This window comes from Apiospora kogelbergensis (genome assembly GCF_038363985.1).
Source record: "Apiospora kogelbergensis strain CBS 113332 chromosome Unknown utg000001l_segment0_segment0, whole genome shotgun sequence".
Taxonomy (NCBI): Eukaryota; Fungi; Ascomycota; class Sordariomycetes; order Amphisphaeriales; family Apiosporaceae; genus Apiospora; species Apiospora kogelbergensis.
Genome location: NW_027117418.1, coordinates 1,713,115 through 1,727,936, shown reverse-complemented (window position 1 = coordinate 1,727,936; position 14,822 = coordinate 1,713,115). Strand labels below are relative to the sequence as shown.

Genomic DNA, 14,822 nt, shown 5'->3' with positions numbered 1-14,822 from the left:
TCGAGGCTGAGTGCCTTAAGATTAAGCTTAATACAGATGACCTCTCTCTTCTATTCATCGTCATCCTCCTCGTCGCTCTCTCCAGACAGACCCTCGAATTCCTCCTCATCATCTTCATCGCTCTCGTCGACGCCTTCCGGTCTAGGTATCATAACAAACGCTTCCATACATGTAATCCGATTGTCGGTGCTGTAAGTTCCAAGCAGCTTTCCGACCTGCACCGCCTTATCCGTCTTTTGGGACTTAATCAGCTCCTTCAGCGTGACCTGGAAAAGACGAAGCTTGCCGTCACTGCTACCGCACGCGAAGAAGACCTCGTCCTTCCTCTGATCGGGCCGTAGAAGGCTGAAAGTCTTAATTCTGCCAGTAACACCCCCTCCTTGCCACCCAGCTGCCCAAGTAGCTTCGCCGTAGGTAGCTGGCTGGTCTTTTTGCTTTCTGCAGCCTCATCCGGTTGCTTCAGGTCTTCGTCGTCGGTGGAGAAGAACATGATGCGTCCATCCTCGGTAGATACGGCCAAGATGCTTTTGTCTGCGTCGTCTGTAGAAAAGTAGCAGAAGTTGTGGACTTTGGTCCTTGACTCTGGCATGATTTTGCATCTGGGCTGACCATCGACGCCGAACACGAGCAAGTTCCGGTCGAATCCTACACAAAACTCTTCGCTGTTGGGGTGCCAAATAATGCTCCTGCCCTCTCCCGTGGAGTGCCGCGGCTCGCCGATCTCTTGGAGAAGGTCGCGGCCAAAGTTCAACACGCCCGCCTTCTTTCCGGTCAGGAGGTTCCATAACCTCATGCTGCGCTCTCCCTTGCTAAGACTGATCATGACCTTCATGCTCGAGTGGACCGCAAAGTCGTTGACACCTGAGGGAGCTCCGCCCAAAGCGGCCGTGTCGCCGCTCGGCCGGCCCTGGGGTTTCGGTATGGGAACCTTGATGCTGGACAGCATGGACATATCCCTGATTCTGGTGATGGCGATGGTTGAGTCCTCCGAGGCCGAGATCAGCTTGGACTTGGTGGGAAAGGCGAGCTTGGTGATAGTGGAAGAGTGGTGCAGCAGGGTGCCGAGCTCGCGGTTCTTGGAGTTTTCCAGGATCTTGCGCGGCGCAACAACCGACAGGATGTCCTGTTCCTTGCGCGGGGGCGGGTGCGCCGAAATGCTGTAGACGTTGATGCGCTCGTCGGTGCCGCCGGTCGCTAGCATGATCTTCTGGGCCTTGCCAGCCTCGGGGGCTGAGAGCGGCGAGAGGGCGAGGCAGCGGATGGCTGAGGAGTGGGCATTGAAGAGGAAAGTGTCGGCAAATTCGACCTGGTCATCGGACGAGATGGTCGCAGTGACACCGTGTAATATTCTGTCGTAGGAGCCGGCGACGATTTGCAGAGTGAAGGGGGCTGCAGAGCTGTTGGAAACCTTGGAGCTCTTGGCCTTTTTGGTTACAACTGGTTCCTCGGCAGCAGCCGGGGCACTTGCAGGTGCATTCGTTCTCTTTCTTTTGGCCATGGCTGGGGTTGGTGAGTGTTTTGTTCGTAAATGGGAAGAAAAGGCTTGTCAATGTCACTGGGCCATCGTCAAGATGACCAAAGAACAAAAAAAGTACCAAAAAGTTACAGTGGGTCACTTCACTTATCGATAATGAGCTGCATAGCAAATATGTATACTTGGGTACCCACCAACTAACTACAGTGCCCCCGGCTCGGGGCATGACGAAGCAGCAAAACAGCCGCAACTTGCAATAGAGGCTGCATTCACAATAGTTTAATTAAGGAGGAAAGATTGAAGTTGGTATCGTTTATTCGATCATCATTAAAGTGTTATATTCATGAGTCGCTCCAGATGTCCTCTTCTAGAACACCATATGCTTTGCGTCTGTCAGGTCAAAGCCCAAGTCCCACCACCAAGGTCGATCCTGCAGACCTCCTAAAGAGACGTTGATAATCCCAGGAGTTACTGGGGTACATATACAATCATCCATGCCAAGGCCAAGCATACCTCCTCCGTTCTACGACTTCGCCACAGCTGGAACAGGCGGCGTTGGACTCCCGGCACTACCATTGCGTTGTTGTTGTTGCTGCTGCTGCTGCTGCTGCTGTTGAAGTTGGGGGCTAAGTTGAGACTTTTGACCGTTCTGTCCGGCATGCTGTTGATGCTGTTGCTGCTGCTGCTGCTGAGCATTGTGTGGGTGTTGAGTATGCTGAGCTGTTTGCTGCTGGGATTGCTGTTGCTGAAGCTGAGGGCTATGCTGCGACTGTTGCGACTGTGGGGAATTGTGCTGTGGGTGTTGTGAGTGCTGCTGTTGAGCCTGTGCTGCCGCTGCCGCTTGAGCCTGTTGTTGGGCTCGGAGAAGCTGGGCGTACTGGTGAGGGCCATTGGCGACAGGTGTCTGTCCCGAGCCACCCGCTGCAGCGTTCATAGCCTCCCTGGCCGATTGAGCAAGGTTGTTATGCCGATTTTGTAACAATTGTCGTGCCATTTCCCGGACCATTTCCTGGGGAGTGTTTGGATGCGACTGCCGGATTTGGTTCTCGATGTGCTGGAGTTGAGTAAGGTATGTTTGATGAATCTGCGGAGGCATTTGCGGCCTTGGTGAGCCTGAATGGCCAGCTGGCAACGTAAGTCCCGATGCTGGAGGAGTCGAGATCCCTGGCGAGTTCGATGCGTTGAAGAGCATCGCCTGAGCGTTGTTGTTCAAGTAACTCTTCTGGTTCACGCCGTTTGCTATCGTTGCACGGTTAGCAGGCGGAGACGTCTGCGGCATGTTATTTGTCTGTTGCATCTGATGGGGCTGCTGTTGCTGCTGTGCTTGTCGCAACTGCACAGCCTGCCGCTGCTGTTCAGAAATTCGCTGTGCCTGCATCACCGTAGCAAGATCTGGTGTTGCAGGTATCGACATCCTCGCCTGACCATTGACAACAGGCACTTGCATCTGCCCATTTCCGTTCATCTGCATTGGTGCAACGAGATTGCCACTGCCAACGTGGCTTTGAGCCCCGTTGCCATTCGGTGTTCCCTGCATCGGCATGCGTGGTCGAGCTTGGCCATTGACCGCCATATGATTGGCAGAGTTTGGACGAGCCACAGCAGCATGAGGATGCGTAGCTCCCAGTTGCGCCGTTGGATTCGGGGACATCTGAGCGTTTTGTTGTGCAGCTGCCAACTGTGCCGCCTGTCCCTGTTGAGCCCTTGCTTGCAATTGCTGAGCCTGTGTCTGCCGGTTGGCATTACTGTTTGATGCGTTACCAGCAACAGCGTTTCGTGCTCTGCGTTGTGCCTCGGCGGCGCGTTGTTGCTGGTGCTGTGCCATTCGCTCTGCCAGTCTTTCTGCCATTGCCTGATCCCGTTCCCAGCGCATTATACTATACTCCCTGGGTGTCTTGATAGGACCGACCCTAGCTTGGGGCTGCTCTTGAGCTTTGCGCATAGCCGCAATGCCGGCAGCGTGCTGTTGCTTTTGGACCGTCGTTTCCCGTTTCTTAGCGAGCTTCCGCATAGCGTCGATCATAGTCAGATGCTTCTGGTTGCGTCTACGCTCTACCTTGACCGGCAACGACAGGCGCCTTCTCACAATCGGCGTTACCGGACCGCTGCCCCCATTTGGCGTTTGAGATTGCTGTGGCGGCGGCTGCTGCTGCTGCTGCGCTTGCTGCGCCAGTGCGTTTTGATTTTGTTGTCGAATGGTCTGTTGCGCGGAATCAATGCGGCCTTGCCACAGCTTGAAGTACTGTGTCTTTTGCATATCGTGCGGTAGGCCCTCGAGCATCACCCAGCGTTCAAAACATTCCCAAGGCGTTCGTCGTTCGGCACCCGAAGCAAAGACAGACTTTGTCGACAGCATGTTCGATATAAGCGACCAGTTGTACGAGTATTCACGAACGAGAGCTCGAAGCTCGTCGTCCTCATTAATGGTCCACTGAGAACAACTACGAGACTCGTAAAAGCTCTGGAACGGCATGGTATGTTCATTAGGCGGGCGGAACTGGTGGCCCGCATGCAGCCGGTCCCTGATGGGTTTGTTCGCAGGCTGGAACAACGCAACATGGGGATTCTCGGGTGACAGAGGAGACGAATCGTTCCCTTGGTGACTGAAAACGACCTCATCATCGTCTTCATCTTCTTGGACGTATTGGTAACGACTTCGCTTCCGGGGAGGTTCGCTCGCTTCCAGCTCCATACGTCCCTCAACGTACTTGCTCAGAGGCAGTGCTTCTCGTTTCCATTGAGCATCGGGGTCTGTTTTTAGAGCAACCAGATCCGGTTCCGGTACCTTCAGGGGGGACCCGTACATAGGAAGCTCGTCTAGAAGCCGGTTCGTGTTAGGAGAATGGCTAAGGCCGAATACCACATCATTATCGTCAAGGGCAAAGATGGCCGAAGGTGCCACTGTGTCCAAGAACATTTCGGATGGGTCATCCACATGATCAGATGGGGAATCAGCATCACCAGATGCAACGAGTTCCGGGGTCGGATGGTGATCGGAACCCTGAGCATCCAGGCCATCAGCCATCTTCACATCCTCTCTTGATAAGACAAGTTCCCCTGCGTCGCTCCATTGGCCCTTCGCTGGCTCTGTAGGGATTGCCGCGTTGATTTGTAATGCCCTTTGCTCTCGAGGGTCGCCCTTGAGCGAGACCCATTCAGCACAAGCATTCGCAAGGTTGCGTGCAACGGCGTGTTTCCATTTTCTTTCCTCCCTGAAATCTGTCCGCATCCATTTCATCTCTTTGAGCATTACATCCCAGTGGGACGTCGGGCGCGTGGGCTCGGGACATCGCTTGGGTTGCCTCAGTGACCACTTATCCTGTTGCTGCAACTGGTAAACCCTCCTAAGTACTTTACAAGCTTGGTTATCGAGTATCTGCGTATAAGAGTCTGGCGTGGCAATTGTCTTGTGGGCATGGTGCAGGATCTGCTCTAGCGGCTTCATCCACTTGCTCCCGTTTGAGAACCCATGAACAAAGAGCGGAGTGAAATAGTCGTCACTGGGAATGTGACCAACCGATTTGGACCGTGTATGGACCATTGACCTCGAAGAGTCCGAGGCCTTGCGTGACTGCTTACCAAAGACAACTGTCGAGAGTTTGCTTTTCTCCTTCGCTCGAAATCGATCAACCAAACTACGCCCACGAGGCCTTGGCGACTGGGAAGTTGGTGTGATTGGTACTTGAGACTGGGCTCCGGAGCTTGTCGGGCGTGAAGTAGTCGCAGATTTGGGAGGGTCACCGGCCAAAATGTCCAGTACGGATCTCTGCTTCGTAGCCCCCGAGGCTATGTGCGTAACCGCCTTCTCGGGCTGTGGAGTGAAAGATGCTGACTCTGGAGGATCCTGGGGCTTCGGCGGCTCTGCAACGGTTTGGTCAAACCTGGGCAACTCACTCGGCCTCGTGTCCTTGGCTGGCTGATCGTTGACATTTTGCTTCAAGACAGGTACATCTGCCATGACAACATCCCCGTCAGGTTTTGGGTGAGTCCGGTTCATCGCTGCTGCAGATGTTGTCTGTACTGGCCTCCCGCTTTCAGGCCCGCGAGCAGCTGCAATGTTCACAGGAGCTTGTGGGGACGTTGTGGCTTTAGTCTCTTCCGGCTGGTTGGATCGCGCCTCTGCAGCTTCGGCTGAATCACGAAGTAGTTGCGCTTCTACTTCTCGTGACGTGGCGATCACAGAACCTGGGGTTTCGGCGATCACAAGTCTCTCGTGTTTCTCGGCAGTCGGAGTAACAAGGCCATTCGACTTTGTGGATTCAGCTTCAATCTTCTCGATACCCTGCATTCCCTCGTGGTCCGGACTAGTGTTGGTTGACGTGTCAGCGACTGCGGGTGTCGTTGCTGTCTGTGCTGTAGACCCTGGCGATGAAAGGGTATCCATAGACCGAGGATCTTGTAGCGGTCCAACGTTGAGCGCTAACTTAGACTTTTCCACAGCGGGCGGCGTGCCAAGTACTGCCGGTGCCTCTCGCTTTAAATGCCTACCATCTTGGCTGTAGGTTTGTGCATTCTGTGGTTTCTCCGAAAATGCTCCATTTTGAGCTATGCTGGGAGCCTCGCGTGGCGCGGCAACAGTTTGTACACTGGGTGGGTGTGCTGATGGTAGGTTCTGCGCGGCATGGCTGCTAGGATCAGTCCAAGTGCTCTTAACGGGCTTTCCTTGCTGCAATGGCTGGTTGTCGATGGGTTTGAAGACTGGTCGCACCCCAGAACGTCCATTCTGGTCCGTGACAGATGGCGACGGTTGGCTTTGTCGTATGGGAGGCGTGGGAGTCGTTTTCGGCTGTGCGAGATGTGCGGGTGCTGGTTGGATGCCATGATGCACAGCTTTCGGGACATCGGGAGCCCCAGGACTAGGTCTTGCGGCGGCGGTCGGCCCATGATGTGCTGAACGCTGGATGCTGCTCACTGGTGGTTTCTGTCCATGTATGGCAGGCTGCTGGACAGTCGTGGTGGGAGGAACATTGGTTAGCGGTGGGCGAGGAGCATCCAAGCGAGGTATGGCTCTGGCTGGGATACTCGACTCGTTGAATCTCCGTCCTCTGCAGCTATTGGGTCAGTAGGAATGCGCCAAACAAACGAAGACGCGGTCGCAAGATGATGCAAATTGAGAAAACAGTAGGCAAGACGTACCGTAAGATGTCTGACACTTCAAGAAAGCGAGACTCGGCGAGGTTGGTGGGTGGCGCGTCCGGGTTGAGAAGACTGATATTGGGGAGGCCATCTTCAACGGTCGCGACCGCATAGACTTCCCTCAACTTCCTCTTCCGCGATCGTACAGCCGCACTATAAAACGTAAATATCACAAAAATGGTATCGATGGAGTCGGCTAATTGAGCTCTATCGTATGATGCACTACTCACTTAAGATGGCCTCGCTTTTCATGCAAGAGCGGCGTGTGGTCGGCTGGTACGACCTCAGTCATAGCATCAGCGGCGACGACATCCGCTTTGAAGGGAAAAGCGGACGATTTCCCAAACTTAATGGAGCGGTGGGAGACGATCGCCGAGGTTTTCGAGGATAAAAGTGATGGCGTTGAGGTGGGAGAATTGAAAACGTGTGTGGTCGTTGAGGCCGATTGATTTTTTCATCCACCGGGGTGTTCGTGATGGTGTTGCGTGGTGCCAATTGCCCGAAATGCTGATTTCAGAGAGGAGCAGGCATCAGTCAGTTTAGCATTAGCAGTATCGATGTGTCGTAGGCGGGCAGGCAAGTCGCTGTTAGCACCTCATTAGCTTCCGGCGGCTTCCCAATAGGCCCAGTTACAAGCTGGCCTGCCCAGTAACTTGCACCTCCCAGCAAGGAGAGGGGGGATGAAATTGATTCATTGGAACCGTGCAGCCTGCAAGCCCGACAGGGAGGGGTGGCATGGTAGGTACTTCATCATTTGCATATTGCATTTGTCAACTATCACTTACATGGCCGCAGCCAATGTTAGGTCTACAGCGCCGCACAGCCTGACGCAAACTCGATTTGAGCATCTGAGCATTTGCTATTTGAAGCGGCATCTATCTTCGGGTTTTCTAAGGTATCTACGGTGTGAGGTGTGTTTGTAGTTTGCCGAATATTCATTGTGCAATCCGCGTCGGGTGGTTGGGGGACAGACGTGATAGGCTGGTCAGGTTCTGTCGCTAGTCTTCCCAGCAAACATGGATTAAATTGGACGCATTCTATCCACAATGACACCTCTACCGCCAGTTGCATTATCGCAGCACTTCTTTGCAAACCATACAGATATCATCTCGATATCCCAAAGAGGAAATACATATCATCGATCTTAAAATTATTGCTGATGGGATGTATTGACAAAGAGAATTACTCCTGCCACTTTAGGCAATGCCATCTATGCAGAAGGCTATGGGGGTTTTCTCGAATTCGCATATATACTCAACACCCATGTCTCGGTATATGCATCTAAAGGACTGTACTGCATTCCTAGATGTTTCGAAACACTCGATCTTCATATTGTTACCAGGTCCACTGCCATCTTCCATGGCGTTTCATAGGGGTGGAAGAGGGCAATCGAGCATCCGTCATGTAAGCCAATGGAATATGAGTCCATGACTCGAACAGTATATGTCAGGGTGGGCAGCCAATACTTGCAGGCGTATATGTAGTAGGGTTGACGAGCCTTTCCACAAAGTAGCAATGATGTCTAGCTCAAATTTGACGAGTCGTGTAAGGGATTCGACTGCCAATGAGCATGACGGATCAATCCTCTGGGACTCATCGATCAATGTTTCATGCCCATCCACGTGAGTTCCTATACATGTACGTCTTTGCAAGATTTACCTAGCCTTCATTACTGATCTTTGTATTTCCATCCGGACGGGCGTTCCCGCAAGCTGGGCTGGTGGGTCTAGTCAGTTATTCACCTAGGCCGACAAACAATGGAGAGTGGTGACTTTCGACGTAGGCTAGGGTGTATTAATAGGTTCGAGCATGTAGGCTACACGATACAAGGAAAACTAAGGTTTGGATTTTGATCCTTTAGAACCGACAGTCTCATCAGGATAGCGTTTGAAAAACGTTGGAAGCAACCAAGATTCAAAAAGTGGTTCTGAGCTGCTTGTGGCGGCCATTGTCCCCAATCAACCCCAGCCACAAACTTGCATAAAAAAGCCACGACTCATTATGGCCAGGGATTTGAACCCAACCCAAGGCAGGTTGAAGGTGTTTCCACATCAGATGCATGCAGCACTATTGATACCGGGTACCGGAGTTTAGGTACCTACAAGTGATGTTTTCATTACGTTGAACTCATGTATATCTGATTCAACTTCCTCCGCCTTCACCATATCCCGGCCGTACGCGTGATACGAATATCCAAGCGCGACTCACCATGTCGAGCTCCGAGAACCACACACAAGCGCCCCGGATAGCGATCAAATTTGGCGCTCCGTCCAGTTCATCATCAAAACCTACCAGCAACCGGAAAGCTGGACAGACCTCCTCGGCCCTAGGCAAGCGGCCTCGACCCCATGCCCTAGGCGGTGAATCAGAGTCCGAGGATGACGCATTTTCGGGAAAGCATGAAGCAGTGACCTCCTTCGGCGCCAGAGGGGCTCAGAACGACAGGCAGCCGAGGGGCACAAAGTCTGCACGCACATCGTCCGGCCCACTCGTCATAGCATGCCAGGACAATCGCGACTGGAAAGAGAATGCAAAATCAAAAGACCGGGGAAGGAAGCATTGCCGCATGAGAAAGAGGCTCGATTCGGCGGCCCGACGAAAGACACAGAACCGGCAGACCAGGACAAGGGGATCAAATGGGGTCTTACAGTTACGAAAAAGCCCGTCGACGTGGACACGTCACCAGCCGAGGGTGAGGCTTCGGAGCCTGTTTATAAAGAAGTTGTCAGCACTACACAAACGGAGGACGACCCGCGTAAAACAGAAGGGCGAGTTGATGCTGATCAGGATGCATTAAACGCCCTAATGGGAAAGGAGGATGAGCACAAAAGAAGATCATCATCGCTGGCGCATCCAACTCGACAGAAGATGACGCCCTCAAAAGAGACTTTTCAACCGCTGCAGAGGTTTCCACCTTGGAAGAATACGATCAAATCCCAGATGGCGAATTCGGCCTCGCGATGCTTCGCGGCATGGGATTTGATGGGAAGAACCACGGATCCCGGCCCAAAGAAGTCAAGCGCAGGCCAGCTTTGTTGGGCCTCGGAGCGAAGGAGGACGAAGAGATCAAAAAGGCGGAGCTTGCTCAGAAGCGCGGTCATCGAGAACGACGTCCACGCCTGGACGAATATAGAAGGGACAAGGAGAAAGAGAAGGAGCGGCGGCACCGGGACAGTTCACATAGCTACAAAAGCGAGCGCGAGCGCGATAAACGGAGCCATGACGATCATCGCCGGAGATACGATGACCGGGATCGGGACAGCCGTCGACACCGCCATGGAGATTCCCGCCATTAACCTAAATTATGCACCGTTGTGTATACGATATCTCCATTCGGTATAAGAGAGCAGCCCTCATCCCTAGACACACGATACCCAACAAAATAAACGATATGGGAACTGCCCTCCTACACCCAAACCTAAGTCTTGGACAAGGCGGAAACAAACATTCGTTAGAGTGACATGCGCTTACACATTATATTTTCGTTCCACGTTGTGTACACCCCCTTAAATCGAAAAAGTCACATACACACAATACAACGCGGGCATACATTTAATACCATAACCCACGTTGGATCATTCTCTAAAGAATATACGCTAGAGCCGGCAAGTATCATATTCAAAGGAACTCGTCTTTATTATTCAAAGGATAACTGATTATATAGAAGTAATGACAATCACAGTTGCGCCAGCACATATCGCTATGCATACTATACAGTATTATACAGAAGACGACTACATGTAGACGCCAGTGTACCCTCGTGTCCTCCAAATCTCCCTTTTAAGCTCTGTGCTCCGGTGTTTCTTTCTCTTGGCTTTCTGAAATGGAAACACCTTCAGCTACACCTTCGATATTTATCACTTCCGGGTTGAACGGGTTCACAATTGTCTCCTGAAATTTCCGTGCACTTGTCCCCTGGCGGAACAAGAGGTCCAGCTCGGCAAAGCTTCTATCTTTGGTCTCTGGCAATCTAAAATAAGTCCACGCGAGGCACACGGCGCACAGGACTGCCCAGAATAGCGTTGCCTTGGTACCCCAGTTCAAGCTACTAGGATTCAGCATCAATGGATTCATCGTGACGCTAAAGATGCCTATCATATAGTAAGTATCTGAAAACTGAAAACGGATCGTCGTTGGTATCCGGGATTGTGGGTTTACCTACCACACATGTTGTAACATATCCTAGCTAAGGCAACGGTCGCCGCCCTGCGTTGCACGGAAGGCACCTCTGTTACGATACTATAACAGCAGGGGCCAACGGTCGAATCGTACACGAAAATGTAAACGGCGAGCTAGTCTCGGGGTCAGCAGGGTTCTGTAAACGGCGGAGTTTGCACCTACGAGGACTGCGACGGTCCAGGGGACACCCCCTTTATCAAAGGCGGCGAAACTCAGGATGGCCATCAGGAGCAGCAAAGTCAAGAGCGCGCCGAGCCCCATGGTATAAATTTTCCTTCGCCCGAAATAGGCCATGAGTAGCCAAGCTAGTGCGGTGCCTATGATGCCGCATCCAAGTCCAGCTAATTGCAGGGTGAAAGCTGCCTCGGCCGACAGACCCGCGGCCTCGAAGAAATACGGGGCAAACGCCATCAAGTTTGATCCGCAAAGTGACTGGCTGATCCACGTTCCACAGGCAATCTCAGTGCGGCGCCTGTCTTGGCCTTGAAAGCAACGGGGAATTCCATCAGGGCAGTTTTGAAAGCACTCTTAGGGTTCTGGGACTGGCTTGCTGTCTGGGACTGCACGTCGATGAGCACGGTGTACCGGATGTTCTCGTAGGCGTCCTCGATCTGCTGTTCGTCGTAATTCGTGATGCGCCTGAGCGAGAGTTTGGCGCGGTCGCTCCGCCCTTTCTTCTCCAAGAACCAAGGCGACTCGGGGGCGAACACCATGAACGCGAGGATGACGGGCGGCCAGAACCACTGCAGCCCGAACGGGAGCCGGTAGGCCCACTCGTTGTCGTCTCCCATGGTCAGGCAGGACCGGAGGACGCCCGTCGCCAGCAGCTGGCCGAACACCCAGCACAGGTTAGAGTACGTGGTGATGTAGGGGCGGAGCACCATGGGCACGACCTCGGCCGCGTAGGCTGCCGGCATGGCCTCGAAGACGCCCCACGGGATGCCCTGTGCAATCTCACCGACAAGCAGCACCGCTTTGGACGGAGCGAAGAATGGGATGAAGATGCACAGCATCATGGCCAGCAGGGCAGCTATCACGGTGCGCTTGTACCCAAATCGTTGTGCCGCCATGCCGGCAACGCAGAGACCCATGATCTGGCCTATTTGGGCGCCAGCCGACAGCGCGGTCTGCCATGCCGCTGGCACCTCATAGTGTGCCTTTCCAGACTCATCGATGTTGTGTATCTCTCCAAATTTCATCTATTTATTAAGATCAGCTTGTTGCCTTCACAACGGCCCTTGCGGTCCACATAAGGGCGGAAAGCCGGCTGGAGACTGACCTGGAAAGCTGGGTATGCGTAGAAGCCGCCCAGCAGCGCTAGATCGAAGCCTTCCATGACTGTGGAGGAAGCGCACACAATGGCCCACAGGATGCCCTTCTTTCCGGCTCGCAAAGCATCTCGCAGGGCCATGTGCTTCTCGCCGTCGGCGGCGCGGCTGGCATCACCGGTGCGGACCGGTGCGTCGTCCATGTTGCTGTCGGACGACCCGCGCAGCCGGACGGCAGACACACGAATTGCTCTGTTCTGGCTCATGCCGTACTCTTTAGATTTAGTAGAAGAGGGCAGGTGATTTTTGTTCGTGATGCAAGATGGTTAATCACCCGGTCTCGGGAATTTCGAGTATGCGCAGACATATACTTATGTAGGAACTCTGTGGGTGTTTCTTGTATTAAGACTAATACCACGTCATGAGTAATAAGCATACACATCCTAGCCCTCTGTCCACCTGACTGTACACAATGTTCCCTATAACAGTTCCCTGACACATCGATTGGGACTTATTCTGCTCTCTCAGCGTTAGCCGGCGACCCAGATTCGGCTATACGTCCCTTGTATCTTGGGCCTCAAAGTTGCATCTGGCTAGGTCAGGTCAGGCACTGAGAGACGGTGCCCGTCGCTCGGCTTTTGAGTTCTGTAGTAAACAAGTCGATCCGGTTCGAGTCGGGGCTAGAAGCCGCCTTTCGGTCCATAAGAAGTTCGCTTGGGCCCTCAGCTTTAATATGGAAGACGGCCGCTACCCCGAGAAACGATGGTAGCCTCATGTTCTCAAGACCCAGTAGTTCTCTGTGACTAAAGAATACCTAACACGAGGGCAGCAGTAGAATCGTCTGGGTCGCGTGACCGACAATAACTGACACTGAGGGACAATGAGGCTCCATTTCCAATTAGACTTAGATTCTAATAAAATGTACAAAGCTAGCTTCGTTGGTTTTCACGGGTGATCTCTCCGTGTTCGAGACGGTATGTGCCCGGGGGTATCGCGGTACAGTGTCTTGCCGTCCTACGTTATGACGTAATGTGCTTTACGAGACTCTAGCTGGAGACAAAGACAGTTTAATTTGTTCACTGGTTTTTGTTGATACAGTGGCTCGCTGATACGGGCATTAAAATCAAGAGTCGCAATAATACGACCCTGGGCAATACTGGATGTGCTGTAGACATAGGACAGAATGAGAATGATCACCAGCTTGGCTAGCCGAAACCATATCCCCAATTCCATGGCCTAACTAACTCATATGGCTTAGAAGAGGCGTAAAGTCAAAAAGGAACCCCGAGGTTGTCACATAGAACCCCAGACTTAGCCATAGGCCCTAAGGGGTGGCGTCTGGAGAAGGAGTCCATAGAGGATATAAAAGTAAGTCCTTGCCCGAAGTCTTGGGTGCGGGGGTACCGCATATGTGGCTGTCCGCCCTGAACTCTATTTGACGACCCTGGTGGGGGACTTGATGGGTGTTTGAGGGAGTTTTCATTCGGATGTTGCCAGAAGACATCCAGCCGCAACGATTTCGAGCGGACGAATTTGGTCTCGGACGACGGGCAGCAAGTTTATACCCAGCCGTCATATTACGATGACTTGTAGGAAAGCATCCACGTCTTGTTGAACATATTCGAGGTGCAGAGTCACCCGAAACCACCTTTCTCAGAGCCAGGGAACATCGATAATTAACATGGAGCACAGAAACATGTCATGATAGTGAGTATGCTCACTAGCTACACCGGTATAGCTCTCGGCACTTGTAGACTACACACCTCCATGGACCTGTCTAGAGCCCAGACTTTACAGAAACTGCCCCCGCCTCAAAAGTAGCACGACGATTTCCTGGGCACGAGGCAGACTCTAGGGGACGAATGGCCGTCAACGACTTTGGTCGACATACGGGGTATACGAGATTCCGCCATTGCCTCTTCCCCTCACAGACATTTGTATTAACTGACTATAACTGAAGTGGCGGCTCCGTGGGGCTGAGACCAAGCCACGTTGCCATTAGTGCAATATCTCCTTTTATAGCAACTCGGTGAACTACGGGAGTGTAGAATATTGCCACTTCTCTAAGCCGAGGTCTGCCAGCATGGAATTGCTACTGGACGTGCCCTGTTCCTCGAGCCTCGAGCCGTTTTCGGAAGACAATGGCACCGACGGTTATCCAATATGCATGTCGACTTTTGTCATAATTTGCTCAAGTGGATTGCAGAAGGCTCAAGCTTTCATGTGCTATGGGTTTTTCCATTACAACGAGCTCAGGAAGTAATGCAGAGCAATAAACACTCTGAGATATATCACGACGGGGTGGTTCAAAGTTGGCGAAAGTGAGCTCCTCCGAGTGCATTATAGCTGCGTATCTAACATGAGGAACATACCCTAGCAATACAGCTTCCTAATGATAAGCACCTCCAACTTCTTCGCTACATCATCATGGTTGCCATGCCCCGAGATGTATATCAGCTATGACCGAAGGACTGCTTCGTACCGACGATGGGGTCCGTTGACTTAATCGACACCGCTTCTTGGCCAACAAGGTCTTCAGGCCAACTTGGTTAACCGGCAGCATCAGTCCATTGAGGTTACTGGTCTTTGCAGCTTCTACAAGGACCTTGTTGCGGCACGCCAGGCACTACCATGATCTCAAGTCTGGGCCGGAACAATGTCCGAGCTATCATGCAGTAGGAGGTCTCGGCCGTCCTTAGCTGCCGATTCCAGTGCACATACTGCCTAGACATAAAAGGCGTCTATAGTGATGTCAAACCGGTTTG

At 52.7% G+C, this 14,822-nt stretch overlaps 4 protein-coding genes across 4 annotated transcripts; 1 reads left to right on the top strand and 3 right to left on the bottom strand.

The window, feature by feature from the left end:
* Nucleotides 1-50: 50 nt before the first annotated feature.
* PG998_000557 (WD40-repeat-containing domain protein) lies at nucleotides 51-1,498 on the bottom strand (the record flags this gene model as incomplete). Its single annotated transcript, XM_066867375.1, has 2 exons — nucleotides 51-326; nucleotides 374-1,498. 2 exons carry the CDS (start codon nucleotides 1,496-1,498, stop codon nucleotides 51-53), a joined length of 1,401 nt encoding a protein of 466 aa, XP_066735790.1.
* A 499-nt stretch (nucleotides 1,499-1,997) lies between these two features.
* On the bottom strand, nucleotides 1,998-6,902 carry PG998_000556 (uncharacterized protein; the record flags this gene model as incomplete). The annotated part of the gene is made up of 3 exons (XM_066867374.1): nucleotides 1,998-6,519; nucleotides 6,611-6,763; nucleotides 6,841-6,902. The coding sequence occupies 3 exons, from the start codon at nucleotides 6,900-6,902 to the stop codon at nucleotides 1,998-2,000; spliced, it is 4,737 nt and encodes a 1,578-aa protein (XP_066735789.1).
* Nucleotides 6,903-8,819: 1,917 nt separating this feature from the next.
* PG998_000555 (DExH-box splicing factor binding site-domain-containing protein) lies at nucleotides 8,820-9,906 on the top strand (the record flags this gene model as incomplete). The annotated part of the gene is made up of 3 exons (XM_066867373.1): nucleotides 8,820-9,101; nucleotides 9,164-9,382; nucleotides 9,442-9,906. 3 exons carry the CDS (start codon nucleotides 8,820-8,822, stop codon nucleotides 9,904-9,906), a joined length of 966 nt encoding a protein of 321 aa, XP_066735788.1.
* A 484-nt stretch (nucleotides 9,907-10,390) lies between these two features.
* PG998_000554 (sugar porter family MFS transporter) lies at nucleotides 10,391-12,323 on the bottom strand (the record flags this gene model as incomplete). The annotated part of the gene is made up of 5 exons (XM_066867372.1): nucleotides 10,391-10,701; nucleotides 10,773-10,902; nucleotides 10,952-11,173; nucleotides 11,242-11,988; nucleotides 12,069-12,323. 5 exons carry the CDS (start codon nucleotides 12,321-12,323, stop codon nucleotides 10,391-10,393), a joined length of 1,665 nt encoding a protein of 554 aa, XP_066735787.1.
* Nucleotides 12,324-14,822: the final 2,499 nt, after the last annotated feature.